General features: G+C 42.5%; 2 protein-coding genes across 3 annotated transcripts in view; both read right to left on the reverse strand.

Annotated features, from left to right (window-relative positions):
* Window positions 1-442, reverse strand: part of LOC138164819 (protein shisa-like-2A) — a 22,656-nt gene extending 22,214 nt beyond the window's left edge. The window contains exon 1 of the mRNA XM_069092750.1: window positions 261-442. Coding sequence (XP_068948851.1) covers window positions 261-442 — 182 coding nt within the window. The remainder of the gene's footprint in view (window positions 1-260) is intronic.
* Window positions 1-24,003, reverse strand: part of LOC138164975 (sterol carrier protein 2) — a 465,527-nt gene that overhangs the window by 359,094 nt on the left and 82,430 nt on the right. The gene's annotated exons all lie outside the window — the stretch shown is intronic.

Raw genomic sequence — 24,003 nt, forward strand, 5'->3', positions numbered from 1 at the left:
GAACAGGGAAGGAGGGAAGAGAAGAAAAAGAGAAGGATGGAAGGAAGGGGGAAAGGAGGGAGAAGAGGGAAAGGAAGAATAAAGGAAAGGGCAGAAAGAAGGGAAGGAGGTAGTAGGAACAGAAAGATGGAGGGAAGAAGGGAAGTGAGGCGGAGAGTGAGGACAGAGGCTGGAGAGCGAGGACAGAGGCTGCAGAGCGAGGACAGAGGCTGCAGAGCGAGGACGGAGGCTGCAGAGCGCCGTGGCCGGCTGGGTCTCACCTGAGCCACCACATGTAGCGGTGCTCGTAGGGGAAGAAGCTGTGAGGGTCGTCGCAGCAGTAGCGGTGGTCCTGGAAGCCGCAGCAGTAGACAGCGGCCGCCTCGCCGCCTGGTCCCGGGCAGCTGAAGCCGCTCACCAGCTCCTTGGCGGCGTTCAGGTAGCTGCTACACGAGCCGCTCATTGCGCGCGGTTCAGCGGGGACCCGGCTGGGGCCAGACTAACGGGAGGACTCTGCGGGCGGATGAACGCCCCCAGTGGGCAGCCAGCCGCGAGGCGGGTGCGCCCAGGGAGGAACCTGCCGGGTCCCCTCGGACTGAGCCTCGGCGCGGCCTGCGGCTGGGGGTGGGCGCTCTGATGGGCCCTCCTGCAGGGGGAGGGGGGGGGGCTTTGCGAGTCTGACCTCTGGAACCCCAGCTCAGGGTCTTGGGCCTCAGGGCGCCGGGCTGTTTCTGGCTCAGGGCTTCTTTTTTCCAGATCAGGTACCTCTGATTCTCCAGTCCCTGGGTCCTGTCCTCCAACCTCTGGGCTCCAAGCTTAGGAGATCCCCGGGCTCCGCGCGCGTAGAGCTCAAGGAAGATGTGGGAGGGAAGGCTGACCCAGTGAGAGCGGCTGCCTACCGGGGGGACTGGTTTGGAAAGGAAAAGGAAGAAGGAAAATGGGAGGGAGGAGAGAGAGAGAGAGGGAGGGAACTGAGATGACCTGGGGACAATGGGCGAGGAATGGGAAAAGGGAATAAAAGCAGTGAATGTTAGAGCTGGCAGACCCGAGAGGCCCTCTAGCGTAATCCTTCATTATACAGGAAAAGAAACTGAGGCCCAGAGAGAAGGGGCAAGGGGAAAGGGACAAGAAGTGGGGCGAAAACCCTGGCGGTCTGGCTCCCAGGCTAGCATTCTTTTCCCTGAAAAGGTACAAATGAGTGAATGGGTGGGGGAGGAGTAGAAGACATAGAAAATTGAGAAAAGGAAGAGGCCAAAGGAAAGGGGGGGGGGGGGGGGGGGGGCTGGGGAGGGAATTCTATTCAACTACCATTCATTAAGAGCCTGCTATAGTAAATTCAAGGCCCTGTGTCAGGTACTGGGATTGAAAAAATGAAGTAGACCCTTTCCAGTCTCCTTCCCCCCTCTCCCCTCCCCCTCATCCCTGTCGGCAGCAACCAGTCTAAGAGTCTAACAGTTAGAAAGACATGTATACACCCAGGCAAGATGGCAGGCTTGGGGACAGCAAAGCAACCTGAGAGGTTCATGGGATCTACAGCTGGGAGGAACCATAGAGAGAATCTTCTCCATTTCGGAGAGGAGGAAACTGAGGCAGCATAGAGAGAAGGGATTTGGCAAGGACCACAAGCCGGAACATAGCAGAGCAAGGGTGAGAGAGAGGGTGAGAAGCCAACTCTTCTGATTCTTCACTTGGGGCCCTTTCTTCAGGACCCACATTCCCTGGGGACAGAAGACAGCAGGGAGGGAGGAATGATACGGGCTCCAATGGTCTCATCTGGCTCCTTTCCCAAATTTGACTCTGGTGCCAATGAAGAGGCTCCATCTTTTGGTCTCCCACCCATCTTCCTCTCCTGCTTACCTTCTACCCCATTGCATCAAATGACTCTGATTATTTTTTTTTTCCTTCTGGAATTTTTATTCTTATTTTTTTTAAATCGGCTCTGTTCTGAGATGCAGAACCTCCTGTTCTTCTATGGGAAGTATCTACCTTTGAAAGCCTGCTGGAACTCCCTTGAAAATCAGAATGGATTCAAGTGCCTGGCTCAGGGTTTCTACTGTGTAAGAGAATCATAAAAGGTCAGAGCCAGAAGGGACCTTGGTAACAAATAGTGATAGTCCGGAGGACCCTAAGAATGGAAAATGTCAGGACAGGGATCTGAGAATGTGGAATGGCAGAGCTGAAAGGGGTCTAAGAGCACAGACAATCAGAGCTGGGAGGATGGGAGAGATTATCTAATCTACTCTAACCTCATTTTAGAAATGAAGAAGAGAGGGCAAGGGGGTAATACGGATAAAGAAGGTGAGGAGAGAAAAGGGGAAGGAAGTAAGAGGGGAGAGGAAGAGGAGGCAGTGCAAGATCTGGAAGAAGATACAACTTTCTTCATTCAATCAAGGACATTTTTTTCTTTCTTTTTTGGAGGGAAGAGGATTGAGGTTGTGACTTGCCCAAGGTCATACAGCTAGTAAGTGTCTGTGGCCAGATCTGAACTCAGGTCCTTCTGACTCCAGGGCTGGTGCTCTATTCACTGTGCCACCTAGTTGCCCCAAGGACATTTCTTAAACACTTTCTGTACCAGGTCCTATGCTCAGCACTGGAAAGGCTACAGAGAAGATACTATTTCTTCCCTCAAAGAGCTTATGGTAAAGGGCAGGGGATGGGGAGGTAAGACATAAGTCAGATGAGCCAATATTTCATATACTGGTTAGTTGTGCACTGAATGTGTCAGACAGGCAACATGAGATGATGAAAAAAGCATTGGACCTGGAGTCAAGGCTCCAATTCAAAGACTATCTTGCTACTTGTGTAATGTTTGGGAGAGTGACAAGCTTTTTAGTGCCTCAGGTTTCACATCTGTCAGATGGGGGGGGGGGTTGGACTAAATGACAAGATCCCCCCAAAATGGAATAGGCTGCCTCAATAGGTAATGAGTCTCCATGTATTGGAAGGATGCAAGCACAGGATGGATAATTTATTTGTTGGGGAATAATCAGTATCAACAAGCATGTATCAAATGTTTAACAGGTCATTGGATTAAACAAAAAAGGCAAAAGCCTAAAGCAGTCCCTGCCTTTGGGGAGGTTACATTCTAATGGGGAAGAAAACATGTATATAAATTGATACACCCAAGGTATGTATAGAGTAGATACAAAGTAACAGTAAAAGAACTAGCTGATGGAGTTCCATTGGAAGGCCTCTTGAAGAAGGTGGGGTTGGAAGCCACAAGGTTGGTTGATGGAAGTCACAGGTTCTCAAAGATGAAGGTGAGGAAGGAGGGCATTCCAGGCATGAAGAACAGCCAGTGCAAAGGCACAAAGATGGGAGGTGGGATGTCTCATGTGAGAACAGCAACTGTGCCAGTATAGCTGAATCCTAGATTGCATGGAGGGGAGTAGGGAGAGAGAGAGACAGAGAGACAGAGAGAGAAAGAGACAGAGAGAGAGGGAGAGAGAGAGACAGAGACAGACAGACAGAGAGACAGACAGAGAGACAGAGACAGACAGACAGAGAGAGAGAGAGAGAGAGAGAGAGAGAGAGAGAGAGAGAGAGAGAGAGACAGTGAGAGACATACAGAGGTTCTAAGAGGTGAAGGTGAGGAGAGAGGGCATTCCAGGCAGGAGAACAGCCAGTGCAAAGGCACAAAGATGGGAGGTGGGATGTCTCATGTGAGAACAGCAACTACGTCAGTATAGCTGAATCCTAGATTGCATGGAGGGGAGTAAAGTATAAGAAGGCTGGAAAGGCAAGAAGGGGCTAGGGTGTGAAGTTTTAAATGCTAAACACAGGAGTTTATATTTTATCCTAGAGAAATAGGGAATGACTAAGATTTATTGATCAAGGAGGTGACATGGTCAAATCTGTGCAGGGTCGGTAGGATCAAATGCCTCAGAGAGGTCAAGAAGGAGGAGAATTGAGAAAAGACCATTAGATTTGGCAATGAAGAAACAATCAACAGCCTGGAGTTGTCTCGACTGAATGATGGTGTCAGAGGAAATCAGAGGAAAGTAAAGCTCTGAGGACAGATGGCTTTTTCAATGAGTTTAGCTGAGAAGGGGAGAAGGGATGTAGGATGATAGCTGGAGAGGATGGGAGGCTCCAAGGAGGCTTTTTTAAAGGCTGTAGGATAGGTGATCATGTTTGTAGGCATCAGGGAGGGAGCCAGGAGAGACACAGAGAGGGAGAGACAGACAGACACACACACACACAGAAAGAGACAGAGGGAGAAAAAGAGAGGGAGACAGAGACAGACAGAGAGACAGGGACACACAGAGGTTCTAAAAGGTGAAGATGAGGAGGGAGGGCATTCCAGGCATGGAGAACAGTCAGTGCAAAGGCACAGCGATGGGAGATGGGATGTGTCTTGTATGAGAACAGCAAGTAGGCCAGTACAGCTGAATCCTAGATTGCATGGAGGGGAATAAGAACAGAGAGAGACAAAGAGAAGGGGAGAGAAAGGGAGAGGGAGGAGAGACAGAGAGGGGGGGGGAGAGAGGAAATGGGGGCTGTCTTCTGGATAAAATGGGAAGAGATGGAACCAAGGCTACATGTAGAGTGATTGGCTTTGGCAAGGAGAAGGGTCAATTCTTCATCAAAGACTGGAAGGAAGGTGGAAATAATGGAAGAAGATGTCAGAGGCATGTGAAATGAGGAGAAAGGGAGAAAAGGGAGCTCATGGCGAATAATCTCAGTTTTTTTAAAGGGAAGTATAAGATCAGGTGAGGGAAGGGAGAGCTATGGGACGGTTTGGAACAGCCACTGTGAAGTGAGCGTTCTAGAGAATCAATCAGTATGAAATAAAAGGGCCTGACTGAGATTGGCCAGCATACTTTGTACTGGACCCAGTCATCATGATTTCCTTACTTCCTCTAGCTCTGTTCAGCAGGACATAAGTAAGAATGAAGGAGGCTTTTGGTGAAGATAATCCAGGTTTGGGACTTGACAAGGTTTGGCAAACCAGCTCACCAAAGGGTCAAGGTCTTTAGGGAGGGAGGACAGTGTAGCCAGAGCATGGGTGAGGGCTAGGGAAGATGCTGAGGCATAGAGAGATATGGAACGATCAGAGAGTATTAACAAATGAAGACGTTTGGAGGTTCTTAAACGTGGAATGGGATCCTTATAGGTGATGGCAAGTTCAGGGGAACAACCATCCCCATGTAGAGTGGAGGAGTATGAGTTGATTGAATAACTTAGGAAGTAGGATACTTGATGGAACATCACTAAGTATTTTACAGTTTCCCTAGTATGAAGGGGTGACGAGGGAGACTGTGAGCTAGGCATTGAGAAGGAGGAAGGATGTCCTGGGACTCAAGAGAGGAAAGCAGTTGGCACAGTGGATAGGGCACTGGACCTAGAGTCAGGAAGATTTGAGTTCAAATCCAGCCTCAGACACTTACTAACTGGGTGACCCTGGGCAAGTCACTTAACCTTTTGTCTGCCTTAGTTTCCTCAATTGTGAAATGGGGATAATAATAGTACTTATCTCCCAAAGATGAAATGAGATATCCATGTGTTCTTAGCACAATGTCTGAGACACAGTAGGTGCCCTTCCGTCCCCAGTAGATGACAGCTACACGGATCTGGGTTGGGTGATACATTTGGATGGTGTGAACCTCAAAGGAGAAGAAATTACTGAGTGAGGTAGGAGAGTGAGAATCTGCAAGTAGCAATGCTGCTCCTGAAGTATTCTGACTCCCCCTTGGGAACCAGTGAGTCAAGGGAAAGGAGAAGTACAACAAGTGCTGAAAAGAATGGCCACTGTTATGTAATTCAGTCCAAAGGGAGCCAGGTCTCAGTGAGTGCCAGAAGATGGAAGGACTTGGAGAGGAGCAGGTACAAATGACGGAAGTTTCGCATTTGTGGAACAGGAGTTCCAGAGGGCACAGTGGAAGGGGGCAGACAGATCTGCAGTAGGACATTATACATGAGGGAGGTGGGTAGAGCTGAGACAAATGGGAATGAGGGAGGGGTCATCTGGGATGAATATTTGTTCTTCAGTAGTTGGGATTCCGTATCATTGCCTTCTGAGTCCAAACCAATGAATTAATGAATCAACATTGATTAAGCACCAGTGATGTGCTGAGTACTATGCTCGGAAACAAGGATACAAAAAAAAAAGGTGAAGTAGTCATTGCCCTCAGGAAGCTTACATTCTACAAAGAGATATTCTATTAAGGGGCAGAGGAAGAAGTAGTGGGGGTTGGTGGTGGACTTCCTATTGAGATCTGAGGCAGCTATTTGTCAACTTGACATTAAGAGCAAGAAATCTACTGTCGTCTTGGGACATGAATCCAGAAACTGATGATGAGACTCCCAAGACTTATAAAAGTCTTGTGATAAAGGAGGAAATCAGATAAAGAGACTTTAGTTCTTTAACGTGGAAGTGGAACCATCATGGGTAATGGCAAATCCAAGTGTCTGGCCATCCTTAAGGTAGTTTGGAGGAATATGTCATGGGAACGGAATAGACTGAGGAACTGGAAAACTGGGTAATTTAAAGGAATGTCAATATGCTTATCAAAGTCCCCAAGAAATGGAAGGAATTAAAGTAGAGAAGACCAGGAGCCAGTCCCAACTCTTGATTACTCCCACCATCTGCCTCCTTCTTTCCTATTTAGGTGCTGCTGAACAGGGCAGGAGGAAGTAAGGAAACCACGCTGACTGTGTCCAGTACAAATTTATGCTGGCTATTCCCTTAAATTTTTTTTTTTTTTGCTTTTTGGAGGGGGGAAGGGAGGGCAGTTGGGGTTAAGTGACTTGCCCAAGGTCACACGTCCAGATTTGAACTCAGATCCTCCTGACTCCACCACCTAGCTGCCCCTATTCTCTTAATTTTCAATTCCAAATTCTCTTCCTTCCTTTCTCCACCTCTCCCCTACCTACTGAGAAGGCATATGAAGTTACGAAAACATATTTCCACATTAGCCATGTCAAGAAAAAAATGAAAGTAAGAGAAATAAAGAAAAAATATGTTTCAATCTATATTCAGAGTCCAACAGTTTTCTATCTGGAGGTATGTGGCATTTTTCATCATGAGTCTTTTGAAGTTGTTGTGACTCATTGCATCGATCAAGAGTTGCTAAGTCTTTTACCATTCATTATCATTACAATGTTGCTGTTAGCACGTAGATTATTCTGGTTCTCCTCACTTCACTTTTGATCAGTTCATATAAGACTTCAGGGTTTTCTGAAACCATGTCCTTCATCATTTCCTACAGTACAATATATACTGGTTAATCTAAAAATTTACTCCAATACTTACTCCAATAAGACAAAAACCTTTTTATTCCTCCCTGATTGATCACATCCTACATTACACGGTGGTTGTTCTAAACCTTCTTTTCTCTCTTTAATCCTCCCATAACACTCTCTTCCCCTCTTCTCTCATTTGAGAACTTTGTTTCATGCCCCACTCCTCCCTTTCTTCTCATCTCACATCTCTTTGACATTTTCCACTTCATTCCAATCTCTGATAAAGAGATGACCCTTCTCCTTGTCAAGGTCAACCACTCTACGTATATCTTGATCTCATTTCCTCCTGTATTTTCCAGCAGATTGCTCCCCGCCCCCATCATGCCCCAATCTAATGACTATGATCTGTTTTTGCTGCTTCACATGGGCACCTAGGAAACATTGCCAAACATGAAATTTAAGGCAATAAACTGAAGACCTTATGTACAAAGGTGTACTTTTGGGTTTTTGTTTTTTTGTTTGTTTTATTTCTGTTGATCACAGACATGGGCTTTATGAGAGAGGCAGATTTGGGAAGGGAATGGCTGATTCAGGAGATGATATCTGATTACAGGATTTAGATTTTGGTATTGTGGCTTAAAACACAAGGAAGTTGGGCTCCAAGGTAAAGCTGGTAAAAATATACTCACCCAGAGTCATACAAATCTAATCAAAAGGGTTTTTAAATTGAAAAGGAAGGGGAAGGGAGAAAATAGCCTGTAATAGCCCACCAGTCTAGAAGAAAAATAGCATTAGAAACACCCAGAAAAACACCAGAGAGAAAATACAAGAAAGGAACTAATAATGCCACCCACGTTCTCAGACATCTGATGCAGTTACTCCAAGTCTAGACCACAGTCTAGATGAACCCAAGAGCCTTCAGCTTAAAGGCTAATTTGACCACATAAGTGTCAAGACTGCGTTGGATTTGGAGTCAGAGGACCTGGATTCAAATCCTGATTCTGCTACTTACTACCCATGGGACATTAAGTAGTCACTCAATCAGGGCCTCAGTCTTCTCATCTGTAAAATTAGGGCATTGGACTAGGGCATGACATTCCAGATCTATGATTCTTTTTTTTTTTTTTAAAGCAATCAGGGTTAAGTAACTTGCTCAAGTTTACACGGCCAGTTATTTCTGGGTGTGGTACTAAGTATCAGAGCCCAGATTCGATCCCAGGTCATACCAACTCTGGGACCGATGCTCTTACTCACTGTGCTACCTGGCTGCCCCAGATCTATGATTCTTGATCCTATGGAATATATGATTGGAATATTCTTCTGGGTGGTCATACATTATTTAAAAAGAATAGATTAGTATGGTATAGTAAAAAGAGTCCAGGCTGTAGATTCGAGGACCTGAGTTCACATCTCATTTCTGAGGTTTGCTACCTGTGTGACCTTCACGTCCCTGGACCTCATTCCTAAAATGTTTCCTCATCTAAAAATTGGAGGGTTGGGCTAGATGGTCTCTGAGGTCATTCTAGCTCTAGAACCCTATGGTACAGATAAGTGGAGGGGGACAGAGTGGTATTGTCTGTTTAGAAAATACATTCAGGGACAGCTAGGTGGTGCAGTGAATAGAGGATTGGCCCTGTAGTTAAGAGGACCTGACTTCAAATCCTGCCTCAGACACTTAACACTCACTAGCCATGTGACCTTGGGCAAGTCACTTAACCCCAATTGCCCAGCCTTCCCCCTCCAAAAAGAAAAAAAAAATGCATTCATATGAAGCAATCCAGGAACATGGTGAGAGGGAGGGGAAGCATTGTGGAAAGCATCTGAATAAAGGCTATTCAAGGTTTTAAAAAAAAAGAAATAATATTATCAGAGTATAAGAACAGTTGCATTCACAATTAGGACATGTATCCATTCATCAAGGATTTTTTTAAGGACCATTATTTGCCAAGAACTATACTAGGCACAAGGCAGAGTGGCATGATACAATAGTAATGGAGAACTTCAATGGTATAGACATCTTTTGGTGATTCCTTTGGGCCCAAAAGAGGCCAGAACATGAATTTCATTCTTTCATGGGCAAAGGAACATTTAGGGCAACTGCTATGCCACCTAGAGAACACTAGGTGGCAAAATGACTAAGAGCCTTGGTCCTGGAGTCAAGAACTGAGTTCAGATGTGGCCTCAGACATTGTTTGACCCTGGATGTCACTTTGACTGCCTTGGTTTCCTCAGCTGTAAAATGGGGATAATAATAGCACCTACCTCCTAGGGTGGCTGTAAGGATCAAATGAGATATTTGTAAATATTCCCAGTGTTCAGCGGGCATTAATAAAGTAAATAAATTAAATGTGGTAGCATTAATAAATGTTTGTTTCCTCCCTTCCCATTCTGAATCAGATTTGTTAAATATGATATACTGAGCAGAGATGGATGCCTCAGTCTTGGAATTTGTGACAATGAAGAGAAAAGCCAAATTTTCAAAATCTGATGTGTCTTTGAGATTTGGGGAAAGCACATTTCAAGACTTAGAGAAAGGGCAGGTTGAAATCCATAGTCTAAAATTCTTCCAAAGAAGTCACTCCAGGAAAGAGAGGAAACCCTCAAGAATGAATTCTGAAGACAAAAAGAGAAATAATTCTTGTGATGAGTCAAAAGAGACCAGTGCAAGTGTATAAGGACCTCTCTGACCAATTTAGATTTTTTTAAAAGACACATACAGAAGGTAGAAGCCAATGGCAAGTAATAAGGTATGAATAAAAGAGTATGGCATGGTCCTATAAGATTTTCACTTAACCTTTTCCTGCTTCAAGTTCCTGATCTGTAAAATGGGGATAATAATAATGCCTACTTCTCAGGGTTTCTGTGAGGTTAAAAGGAAATGCTATTTTCAAGTCCTTTTCAAACCTTAAAGCACTATATAAATGTGAGTTATAATTATCATCATCATGAGTGCTAAAACCTCAGAATGAATGAGACTGGTGAAGAATGCTAAGGAACATAAGACTTCAAAAAATGGGAATATAGGAGTATGGCATAATGGACATGGAGTCTTAATGTCCAAGAAGACCTTGATTGAAATTCCTCCTCATGTACTTACTAGCACTGTGACCCTGGACAAATCATGACCTTTCTGGGTCTATAAAATACAGGGGCTGGAGTTTTTGACCTCCAAAGTCTCTGCCATTTCTTTTTTTTTAAATTTGTTAGTTTACTTTGAGTTTACAAGATTCAGTTCCCCAGTTCTTTGAGTTTCAAATTTTCTCCCCATCTCTTCCCCGCCCCCGCCCCCCATATCAGCACACAATTAAGTATAGGATCTGCAAATAGTTTCACATAAAACATTAGTCAGTTTATAAAGGATTGTATTGATGGAATGAACAATGGGAAAGAGGAAACAAAACCAAACAAGGAAAAGAAAGAGAGTAGGTAGTTTGCTTCAATCTGCATTCAAACTCTGTTCTTTCTAGTTCCTTCTCTAAATGTGGACATCTCTCTCCATCATGAGTCTTTTGGAGTTTACTTATAGCCCTGCATTACTGAGAAGAGTCCGGTCTATCAAAGTTGGTCATCACACATACGTTGTGTCTGTAATTTTATACAAATTTCTCCTGGTTCTACTCTTCTCACTCAGCATCAGTTCGTATAAGCCTCTCCAGGTAAATATGAAGTCCATCTGCTCCTCATTTCTTATAGCACAATAGTATTCCATAACATGCATATACCACAACTTGTTCAGCCATTCCCCAATTGATGGGCACCCCCTTAATTTCCACTTCTTTGATACCACAAAAAGAGCTGCTATAAATATTTTTGTACATACGGGTCTTCCTCTTACTTCTCTGATCTCTTTGGGATATAACCCTAGAAGTGGTATTGCTGGGTCAAAAGGTATGAAATTACTTATTGCCCTCTGGGCATAGTTCCAGATTGCTCTCCAAAATGGTTGGATCCCTGCCATTTCTAAATCTATGATTTTATGAATAAAGAGAAGTATCAAAGAAGGGATGGGAGTGTTGGTTGGTGTAGATGTGATGAAGGGAAGGCAGATTTGCTCAGCTCTTACTGTTATCAGTGATAATTGAAAGATAATGAAGAATGAAGGAAGTATTGCGTTGGAGAAGGGTAAATATCCTAATTGTCCAAAAAAGGGGAAAAGGATGGAATCTGCAAGCTAGAAACTGGTGAGCTGGGTCAGTTTTGAAAAAGAGGTTAGTACTTTTAAAAGGAAGAAAAGATCTCAAAGAAACAGCTTTGCTTCGTCAAGAACTAGTCACATCAGACTACACATTTTCTTTTTTTTGACAGGGTTACTGAACAGATGAGGAGAATGCTGTGGATATGCCTTACCCAGATTTTTACCAGATCATTTGATAAAGAATCTCATGATTTTTTTTTACTACAATAAAACAAAAATCTTTTTATTCCTCCCTAATTGATCACATCCTACATTACACAGTGGTTGTTCTAAACCTTCTTTTCTCTCTTTAATCCTCCCGTAACACTCTCTTCCCCTCTTCTCTCATTTGAGACCTTTGTTTCATGCCCCACTCCTCCCTTTCTTCTCATCTCACATCTACTTATTGTAGTGCTTGGAAAGCACCTGGAAAAGGTGGATATATATGGGCTAGATTAGAGCACAGGATTGGAAGAATAGTTGTTAATAGTCTGATGTCAACTTGGCAGGAAGTCTATAATGGAGTACTTCATGGATCTGTGATGTTTAACATTTTTATCAGTGCCTTGATTAAAGGAATAGAAGGCATGCAAATCCAACTTTCAAATGGCACAAAACTGAGAAAGATTGATAGCCAGTTGGTAGAGTCAGGATCCAAAAAGATCTTGACGGGCTAGAACATTGGGCTAAATCTAATAAGATGAAATTTAATAGAAATAAAGTCTTACACTTGAATTCAAGAAACTGATTTCACCAGAACAAATCAAGGGAAGTATGTTTGATAGCAGTTTGTCTAAAAAAGGGCTGAGTTTTTAGTGGTAAATTGATTGAGAAATAGGATATATTGACCAAAAAAGGGTGATGGGGGCTTGGGTTGCATGAAGAGAGCCATAGACTCTATAAATAAGGAAGTGATGGTTCTCTGCCCCCCCCACCACACTAAGAGCATTGGGTTGTGCTCTGTGAGCTACATTTTAGGAAGTACATTGACAATCTGGAGACTGTCCAGAGGAAGACAGCCAAGATGGTGAGAAGCTTTGAGATCCTGCCATGAGAATCATTGATGGAACTAGGAATCTTTAACCTGAGAAGAGAAAATTTAGTGGGAGACATGAAAACTATCTTCAGGTATTTGAAGGAGTGTCTTGGGAAAGAGGGATTAGCCTTTTATTATTTTTTTTTTGGTCCCAGAGGAACAGTGGGTAGAAGCTGCAAATTTCAGGTGGGTAAATTTAGACTGAAAGTCAGGAAAAAATTTGATAAGAATTACAATTTCCCCAAAGTGGAATGGGCTGCCTGGAGAGGTGTTGAGTGTCTCTTTCACTAAAGGTCTTCAGTGAAAAGCTAGATGACCACTTGCAGAGGGGATCCTTGTTCAAGTACAAGTTGGATTTAATGGCTTTTGAGATCCCTTTTAACTCAGAGATTCTGGATTCCAGAGATCTGGTTTTAAATCTCACCTCTGCCCCCTTTACTAGATCTATGAACATAGTTATGTTCTTTCATCATGTTCCACTCTCAGCTTCCTTATCTTTAATATGCAGATAATAATGCCTCTAGCACCTATCCTATATAGTCATTCCTAGGATCAGATGAAACAATCTTTGCAAATCTTAAAGTGTTTAATAAATGTTACATCATTATTCCCAATTCTGCCTTTCACTTACTGTGCAGCCCCTCTCTGGGCCTCCTCCAGGAAGCCTCCAATGATACCCCTGTGTATAATGACCTTTTTTTCCCTTTCATATCACACACAACCCTTGTATTGGACCTTTCTGGTGTACTTATCACGTAATATTGTATATTAACAGTTTCTTGTGTGAGTTATCATCTCCTAGTCCATGGGCTCCAGGAAGATGTGGAATGGATCTTATCATTTGAACTTTCACCTCCCGCCCAAAACAGGGGGTCCTACACACAGCTGGTACTTCATACCTATTTGGTGAAGGGACGTTGGACAATGAATGAGCCATCTGGAAAGCCAGGAGAAAAGAACTCAGAGCTATGGAAGTTCCTATCACCAGGTGGCGCCCTGAAGAAGGGAAAGGTGATCAGCGTGGTCTTTAAACTTCGGGAGTTTCTCATTTCTCAACTTAACTTTTAAAGCAATTATTATGGTCTTATTCCCTACCTGGAAGCTTATTCAGTGGTCTCCCTTCATCAGGGAAGGGAAAAGACCTTGTATTTAGAAGCAGACGGGCTGGGACCAAGTCATCTTTTGGCCCCAGGCTGGTTGTGTGAGTGAACTTTTCTCCTCTACGAAGTGGCTAGAGGACCTTCCTTGGAGTCAGGAAAATTTGAATTCAAGTCCCACTTCCAACTTTTATTCACTCAGTGACCAGGGACTTAACTCTAGGTGGGGGTTAGATTTTGGAGGATCTTAAGGGGGGGGGCAAAAAAATACACCTTTTCTTTCACTAAACTCTAACTGTAATTTTTCATTTCCTTCAATTATGAAATTTTAAAAACAAGTTTTATTCCAATGAGGGGCCTATAGGTTTCAGAGACTGCCAAAGGAGTCCAGGACAGACAAAAGGTGAAGAAACCCTGAGAAAGCCACAAATTCTAAACACTGTTCTACATCAGGAGAGGGAATTGCCACACCTGGAGTTCCTTACATCTAAGAAATTGCAGGTCCTGTCCCCCCACCCCACCCCAAGAAAGACATACTTTTACATACCTCAGGAAATAATAGATCTGAGAGCTGTTAGTAGGAGAAAGGGGGCTAGATTTGGAAGCAGGCACCACCATTGGTCCACAAGCACTTACCACATGTCAGGTATTGTGCACAAAGGAAGGCAGAAAAGACCTGGGTTCGAATTCCACCTTGGCTAGCTGTGAGATCTGGGGAAAACCCTTTCTCTCTGTGCCTCAGTTTCCTCTCTGTAAAATGAGGATAAAGTGCCCACTTCTCAGTATGGTTGTGAGGATGGCATTTTGGAAGCCTTAAAGCAAAGGAGAAATGGGTGTTATTCTAAAGAGTGCTGAATCTAGAGACAGACTCAGTTTTATATTCAGACCCTGTTGCTTGTTTTCTGTATGGTTTTGGGCAAGTCAATTCTCTTGCAGTCAATTTCTCCTATAAAACAGGACTAACAATACTCACTCTATGTACCTCACTGATTGATTGGGGAGTCGGGGTGGAATGACAGTATTTTGAAAAACCTTGATTCAATCTACTAGGTCTTTAATAAGCACCTGCTCTTGCCAAGCACAGTGTTTGGGGTTTATTTTTGTATCTCAGATGCTCAGTATAATGTCTCGCTTGTACCAAGTACTAACAAATGCCAGATGAATATAGGAATGAATGAATAAAAGCACATAAATGAAATAGTCCTTGCCCTCAGGGACTATATTTTATTAGACTATAATTCATGCACAGATAAGTAAATATATATTACCTATAAAGTAGTTTCAATTAAAGTGCTATAGGAATGTGAATTGTTTTTATTATTCCATTTCCTGTTGTTATCATTATGGTCGGTGTAATTCCAGTCATGTACCTGAGTGATCCAGGTAAAAACTGAATAAACTCTCCCCTTCTTCCTCAGTGATAACAGCAGGATTGGAAGGCCAGATCCTCAGTCTTGGCTGCTGTGCACAGCCCTGGGCTGGCCACAGGTGGGGGCCTTCAAAGGTGGCTTTGGAAACTGATGTCTTCACCAGAGTCCCTGTGGATACCAACGGGAGGTCTAGCTACTGTCAGATGCCCAGTCCTGGGCTGCTGCTGCTGGTGGTGACATGTACTCGGTTGCTGCACAGGATGAGGGAGAAATAATCAGTCCTTGACTGTTCAGCACAGCTGCTTCAGACTATCCAATTATCCCATTTTCTAACCCAGCCAGAACCTGGAGCCAACAGGTGCTGTTCCTGGTAATTTTTTTTTTCGGGTTTCTTGGGTCAGCATGATCATTGGATGTGGGCTAAGAAGGTGTTTGATGTTGAAAGTGCTGAGTTGGGAGTCAGGACTCCTGAGTCTTGAACCTGTCTCTGCTATGAAACTGTTTCGTGATCTTGGTAAGCTGCCCCTGGAGCCTCCGTTTTCTCCTTTGTAAAAGCAGAGTTCAGACTAGATGTTCTCTCTAAGGTTCCTCCCAATTCTAACATTCTATGTTTTCACCTCATTCCTCACAGTGCCTTTTCTACTTGAATAGGGCACAGTCCTAATCACTTCCTTGCCTGTTTCATAACCCATATCCTTTCTAGCTCACCTTTATATTCCCCATTAGCATGTAAACTCTCTGAGGACAAGGATCATCTTTCTTTTTAAGTTGTGTTTGTATATGCAACATTTCGTCCAATGCCTGGCATATCGTAAGTGCTTAATAAATGGTCTATCTGTCTGTCTATCTAAAATCTATATTCTGAGGTCTCTCCAAGCTCTAACACCCTATGCTATGTTTCAAGATCCCTTCCAGAAATGAGAGTCTCTTCTAAGGTCCTTCCCAAGCCTGGCATTCTACATTCTAAGATCCCTCCCAGCCCTTACCCCCTATATTCTAAGGGCCCACTCTAAGGTCCTATCATTGAATGAAGCCTTAGAAGCAAACACCGATTTCACAGAGGGCCTCATAAACTTCCTGCTTAGCATGATTTCAAGAAAAACCCCAATGAAGAAAAACATACCTACTACTAACCTGCTGTGTCAAAACCAAGGACTACATTCTCCTATGAAAGAAAAGACTGAAAATGCAATTAGCTCTTGAAAGAAGGAGCTCAGTGACTTACCACCCTTCAGTAATTCAACATAGGCAGGGGTTTCAGCACAGTAGGCAGAGTAGGCATACAAGAGGAATGGTTAAGTGGCATGGCCTCTCCTTCATAACCTCCATCCTGGGAGGGTCTGCTCTGCACCAGGCTCAGGAACAGTCTCTTCCTAGGCAGAAGCAATTTAAGAAGCTTGGGGCCAATAACTTATGTAGTACAGCCTGGCTGTACCACTCTAATCCTGGGGAAAGACAGCATGATGAAATGAGGAGAAGACTTGGATTGGAGGCCACCTTCTATCTCTTCCTACCTTGAGCACCAGCGAGCATTTATGTGGTGCTTTACAATTTACAAAATACTGTCCTCACAATGCCCAGGAGGCAGGGAGTCAAAGAATTATTTCCATTTTACAAACTTCTGAGAGGTTTAAGCAGAGGTTCTCTGATTCTCAAATTAGATCATGGATGCTAAGGACTTGGCAAACTTTAAAGTGCTATATAGATGCCATGTATTGCTGCTGCTGATGTTTTTGTTAACTGACAGTCACCAGGCCTCCAATTTGGTGAGGACTTTATTCTCTTTCTTATTTCTTCATCCAACTTTCTACTGTATTCCTGCTGAGTTCAAGCAATATTTATAGAGTGATACCTGGGCATGCTGGTAAGAGTTTTAACAACCAGGCTTTCTAGGGATAGGAAAAAGTATACCCATATATGCTTTTTTTTTTGAGGCAAACAGGGTTAAGTGCCCAGTGTCAACTAGTAAGAGACTGAGGACAGATTTGAACTTGGGTCCTCCTGATTCCAGGAGCTGCTGTATTATCTACTATACTATCTAGCTGCCCACTTTATATTTAAGCTGCATTAACAACGCTTTCTTAAATCTAGACAATGATAAAAAGCCAATTAAATCAAGCCCTGGCTTGTAGAGATGGCCATTTTCTAAAGTATAAATAAATATTCACTCAGATTATTTAACAATTTGCCTATAAATCCGGGTAGACCTGACTCCAGCATACCTCTGTGTGTAAGCAGTCCTGAGGTAGAATGAGCTGCCTGGGGAGGTTATGAATGAGGCTGAGTTCCCCATCACTGAAGTGCAAGTATCACTTGTCACAGATGCTGTAGAAAAGATTCCTGTTTAGAAATGGCTTGATCTAGAAGCCACTGAGGTTCTTCCTAGCCCTGAGAGTCTCTGATTCTATGCCTTGACCATGGTCAAGCATGTGACAGAGCTCAATCTCCAAACCAGGTTTTCTGATTCAAGTACCTCTTTGGAAATGAGAGGGTCTGTCTCTAAGGTCTTTTTTCAGTTCCAGCATTCTATAATTCTGCTTTGAAGTCACAAGACAGGTGTAGATCAGCCAGCTAATTAAATCATGTCCTCCTACTTGGCCTAACAATAATGATAATATTAATAACAACAACAGCTTGAACTTAAATTGGGATTTAAACATTATATATATATATATGAACTTCCCTAAAACTTTATGAAGACAGTACTTATCATCCTCAGAGGAACCTGAGAGGCTTGAAGAGGTTAAGTTATTTGCCAGGGGTTACCTGGCAAATTTTAGCTAGTAAGTCCACCAATAATTGCTAAATCCTTACTATGTTCCAGGAACTGTACCAGACACTAGAGATATAAATAAAAATGAGATAATCCCCTCTGTCAAGGAACTTATATTATAATGAATGACTCACTGACCACATTCTGGGCTTCCCTGCTTCCCTTCCTTTGTTCACAAAATTCCCCACATCTAGAATGCTCTCCCCACCAGGCATGGCCCTGTCCCACCTAATTCTCATACATGCCTTAAGGTTCAGTTCAAATGTGAAGTCATCTCAGATCTCAATCTCCTTTCCCCACCAACTGGAAGGACTCTCTCTCACCTCTGAACCAGCACTCTGATTTGGACCTGGTGGCAACCTTGGATATGTTACTTCGCTTCTCTGGGTCTCAGTTTCCCCTTTTGTAAAATGAGAGGGCTTGACTAGACCATAGATTTAAAGCTAGAAAGGCTTTCTAGTCCAAACCCTTTGTTTCATCTTTTTAATAATAATGTTTTGTTAGCATACAAGCCAATATTTAACATAAAAATAACATACATAAATGTTTATAACAAAAAAACAAACTCTACTATATTGATAAAATAATTGCCTTGAGTGGGTTTGATTTTTGGTGCAAAGTTTCCCAAAATGAGAAGTCTGAAATGACACTGATTCTCATAATTCTCTTTCAGTTACTTATTTTTTTTATAGTTCATAATCCCTCCTACCAGCCAACCCCCTCATTTTAGAGATATTTAAGGCTACCTTTTGATTGTAAATTGTATGATCTTCTCATAGTCCTCATCATATTCTGCTGCTCTGTCATCTACATGATATTATCTGCTTGCCTTACCTTTCTACTGAATTGTTAGCTCCTTGGGAGTATAGAACGTGTGTTCCTATGTATCTGAATCCGGGACGCGCTCAGGACCCCATAGAGAGCCGGTAAGCGTGAGTGAGTGCGATCAGCACCTCGGACAGCTCTAAAGCTAGTGCGGCTTCAGGGAGCGGTCTGCTGCAGTTAGTTATGACCCTTTAATCCGGAGAAGCTGTCAAACCCATTTCTCTTCTATCTGTCCCATACTCTCTCCTACTCTGCTCCTCCTCCTGCTCCTCACCACCCCCACCACCCTCATCCCCCCACCTCCCAAAACGTCTAGACTCTTTTTGGTCTTAAAGGGCCAGAAGCTAATTGAGGCAGCTGTCGCTTTCTACCTCAACAATCTCACTGACCTGCTGAAACAAACCGAGGTTTTCTGGTGGACTCTAGGGGCATAATATGCACTCAGGATCTTCTTCCCTGGTCCATCATGGCCTCGCATTCACCAACCCAGACCTGGAAAAGCATTTTATTGTAGAAGTTAATGCATCCAGTGTTCACTTTCTCTTAAAATACAGCTCTCTAGCTCATGTCCTGACCAGATGCACAATTAGCTGGCCATCCTGGAAAGGAATTACCCCCCCCAAATACGGGAGAAGGAGTCATTCACAGATGCCATTTCAGAGGAGAGAGGATGCTGTATGCATGTCATACAGGAAAGTCTGTACTTGAAGAACCATGCTGGTTCTCTGTGATCATTGCTTCCCTTTCTAAATACTCAGACTCCATCCTATTAATAGTACACTCTAAAATTGTGTAAAATATGATTATGTTCCAGTTCCAGTTCCAGAGGAGCACTATGGCCTGACAGAAAAGGATGATTTTTAAAGATATTGACTATTCAACAAATGTTTGTTTAGGCACTGGAGATTCAGAGACACACATGAAACAGTTCCTGCATTCTAAAAATTTACACTTGATTCCAGAAAATTCAAATTATTTATGAATTTTTTCTGCAACACAGATATTTTATAAGTGAGATAACACATTATTATATAAGCATACACAAACAAAAATGCGCATCCTTTGACATATATAAAATGGGTTGTGTAAGACTTGTAAAGCAAATTTCTGCATATGAAATTATTTTCCCCTGATTATAATAAAAACAGTAGACTTTAAGTTTTTAAAAACTCCAACATTCTACAATCTTGCCAAGCAATGAAGACAAGTGCATCATTGAAGACCCTACTGTTTTCCTCTTTTTAGAAATCAAAACATTTGCACAAGTCTGATGGCACATCTTCCACCTTCTGAGATTTTCTAGAAATCACTGGGATCAGCTCAGCAAATAACACCTGAGTGTCCTTTTATTACCCTGTTGTATATAGTTCCAAAAGATATTATTATAAAAGATACAAAGGCTTGAGTAAGGATCCTTATTCTCTTTGGGAAAACAGAGAAAAGTTGCTGTTTGGAAGACTCAGACTCACTTGAGGAGGTTCTATGGGACAACAGTGACTCATACCAAAGAGATAGAAAGGAGAAGACTCTCATCAATTCATTCCCAGAGTTCCCTGGTTTGTACAGTCCATAATGAGCATAAATGCAGAACTGGAAGTCACCTTAGAGATCACTTAGTATCATTCTTTCATTTTATAGCTGAAGTCTAAGGGAGGTTAAATAGACTTGTCCAAAGTCACATGGGTAGCAAATGGCAGAGCTAGGATCAGAAGATCATAGATAGAACTAGAAGGAACCTTAGGGGAATCTAGTTCAGTTCTTCTCATTTCAGGGAGTCATATGAGGAAACTGAGGCACAGAGATGACTTGATCTAGGTCACACAGGCAGGAAGTATTAGAGCTGGGATTTGCATAGAGGTTCTCTGACTTCAAAGCCAGAATATTCCCATTGCATCACCCTTCTTCCTGGAACTCATTGTTTCTATATAATGACTTGCCCACAACCATTTCCTTCTTATCATGGTACCAGGTTTTCATTGCTGCTGTGGATCACCACTCTTCTGAGTGGACTAGACATTTGCATATATTTCCCTCTTTTAGACCCAAGACACATTTGAAGGTTTAGTGAAGTTCTAATATTTGCCATCAATTACAAGTGCTATCCCATCTCCTCATGTTGACAGAGCTAAGCAAATCAGGAAAACCCTTACCACTAGCCTCCAGGGGAATCAACTGTCAAGACAGAGACAGAGCAAAAGGGAATTCCTAGATACTGAAATAGAAGTGAGAAGCTTGCTGTTATTGTAACTGTGATGGTTGATTTTTCAGCAAAGATTTTTCCACAGATCAATCAACAAGTGCTGATTAAGCATGGCACTAACATATGTACCAGGCACTGTTCTGAGCTCTGGGGCTTCAAAGACAGAAGTTAAATGGTCCCTGCCCTCAAGGAGCTTCCCTTCCATATACATAAATACCTACAGAATATGAATATATGTATATGTGTGTGTGTACACACACACACAAATGAATGAATACAAGATACTAGAGGGGGGGCAAACAAAGCAAAGGTTTCACATAGAAAGCAGAACTTGAGATAAGTCTTGAAGGAAATTAGTAACTTGGAGAAGTGGAGGTGTAAAGGGAATATGTTTTCTCCTATCATCATGAAACCAATAAAGTTTCATAAGAGACCTTAAATTTCATTCCATTCAATGTGGGGTTATTAATGGGAAAATAAGGGGATGCATTTACAAAACAGTTAGTGTATACTAGGAACTATGTTAGGTACTGGAATACAAAGACAAAATGGAAACAATCCCTGCCCTGAGTAAGCATATAGTCTACTGGGGGCAGACAGTGTGGACATAAATGAATCAATACAACATACTGACCCAATCCAGCAATCAATATTTATTAGAGGCCTACCCTGATCTAGGCCCTTAATAAATACGTTAGGTACAGGGAATACAAAGACAAAAGTGAAACAAATGCTGCCCTCGAAAAGCTTCCATTCTACTGGAATAGTAGTAATAACAATTCCTCTGTCATTAGCACTTTAAGGCTGGTGGGCTGTTGTCCTTCATTCTCAAAGAGGACCAAAATGACCTCACTATGCTAGAATCAAGTTTCAATGTGTCCAACTGTCGCTGATCAGACCAATATGAGATGGGAATGTTCTTCTATTAGAGTAATAGTAATAGCAATTCCTCTGTCATGAGCACTTTGAGGCTTACAAAGCACACAACAATCCTTATGGCAAGAAATACCATTTCCCCCATTTGACAGAGGAGAAAACTGTGACTCACTGTAATTAGGTGCCTTGACCAAGGTCCCACAACTACTAAAGGATGAAGCTGGGATTTGTACCAGGTGTCATGCATCAGGAGTGCAGGAGATGGAGGTGCTTTGGGAGCCTCCAGATCTGTACCTCAACCTAGCTGGTGGAATGGCAACCCTGAAGAGGACTTCCCTACTTCCCTGTGTGGAAAAGTACTTTGCAAATCTTAAGTCACTGTATCAATGCATGCTGTTACTGTTATGGTTGACATTAGAAATCTGTATATGCATGTAGATATTTTATAGAGAGCAATTTACAACCCCCAGAGGAAAGATGGCACTTGCAGTCACAAAATGCTAAATGTTACAAAATGTACAACAGCATAAGAAGGGGTCTTAGGAACCACAAGCTAGACACCATTAAATTAATCATGCTAACCCCCGCATATTATACCCTACAGAAGCAATTGCAGAGGAAGACTTAAAAAACTGTGTGAGCCCTGTGCCATTTGTGAGAGTCAGTGCTGCTCCCTCAGAGCCTGCCCGAATAAGTGTAAATCCCAGGATCAGGTTTTCAGCTCTATTGCCCAGGGGAGGAGAGATTTGGGGTTAAGATACTGTTTGGTAGGGACAAGTAATTGGAGAGGATTATAAATTCAGAGCTGATAGGGACCTACCTATACACTGTCAAGTTTGACACCACATTTTACAGATGAGGAAAATGAGGCTGAGAGAGATTAAGTAGTCTGCCCAGGGTAATGAAGCTAATGAGTGTATGAGGTAGGACTTGAATTAGGTATTTCTGACTCCAAGTTCTACCCACTACAAACTGGCCTCAGTAGGTCAGATTAGGATAAAACACTACTTTTCTGGCCTCAGATGAGTCCTTAAAATCTGAAGCAGCATGGTACAAAGGAAAATGTGCTGAATTTAGATTCAGGAAATCTGAGTTTAATTCATTGTTCTGCTTCTAATCACTTGTGTGATCCTAGGCAAATCACTTAATACTAAAAGGACCACGTGACATCAATTGATGGTGAAGTGTATTTTCTTAATATATAGGGCAAATAGAGATAGTAGGTTGAAAAATTTCTATTTCAAAGTAAAATTATAATATCTGTAATTATTTGTGTTTAAAATACATTTGCACAGCCAGGAGAAAGAAAATATTTATTATCAAATACATTTCCTTGTAATCACTTATTTAAGAATCACATTTTGCACCCTTTTTTGGTCATACATGTGTCTCAAATGGGCTTTGTGGAAGTGATGTCCCATTCCAACCCTTTATAGGGTCACAAGTGTGGTTCCTTTTGACCTTCAACCATGATTGCTGTACCTTCCGATTGGCCATGGACAATCTCCTCCTCACTCATCTTTTTGGATATATTCTCAACAGCTAAAGTTTGAAGCACACACTTTAAAAAATGCATTTAGAGATATTGTCCAGCTGTTGATGAGGACCATATCTAGAACACTGCAGAAACATGCATTGACCATCTCCCACTTATTGCTTCCATCAAATAACACCTTGTCATTTGGTCAGAAAATAGGATCGTATCTGACTTCTGCTCTGGGTTGTTTTCTACTAGAATCTGAGCATCTGGATGGAGGGTACTCAGGAGAGCAACCGATTCACAGCTGGTATAAAGTCCCCATAGGTTTCTCTGCAGATTCAAAAACCAAAATTTCACACATTACATGACTGCTGTTGCTTCTAGAAGTTCTCTATGGCTCTGACAAATAATCCTAATGATGGTTCACCTTTGCTTTGTAACTCTTAAGGAAAGATCAAGAGATGTAAAATAATTACCGCAGGGTACATTGTAGCCTTTACAAAATAGTGGTTTTATGAGCTTCATCATTACATCTGTAGGTACCCTGATATCGTTGCTTCTAATATCATCTTACATTTTTTTTTTAAATGAAATTGGCAGCTAGGTGGTGCAGTGGATAGAGCATTTAACTTGGAGTCTGGGAGACCGAGTTCATATCCAGACTCAGAGAGTTACCAGCTGTGTGATCTGTGTGACACTTGTCATCAAATGGGGATAAGAATAGCACCTACTTCCCAAAGTGAGGTTCGAGTGAGATGTTTGAAGGCCCTTAGCACAGGGCCCAGGCCACTACAGGTGCTTAATAAATGCTTCTTTCCTTCCCAAGCGAGGGAATCTGTTAAACAAGTGTCTGTTTGCAGTATCCATTGCCAACCGAAATTTCAGGCCAAATTTGTCTGGCTTGTTTGATATACATGGAATAAATTTAGAGTGTGTCTTACAAGGCAGCAGTAGATCTTTTTGACATATATATGTGTATGTCAGGAATAAATGCCTTCTGACAATTTT

The sequence above is a fragment of the Petaurus breviceps genome, unplaced genomic scaffold, assembly GCF_028583685.1.
Source record: "Petaurus breviceps papuanus isolate PSGF00001 unplaced genomic scaffold, PetGlider_PUasm1.0 207, whole genome shotgun sequence".
Classification (NCBI taxonomy): Eukaryota; Metazoa; Chordata; class Mammalia; order Diprotodontia; family Petauridae; genus Petaurus; species Petaurus breviceps.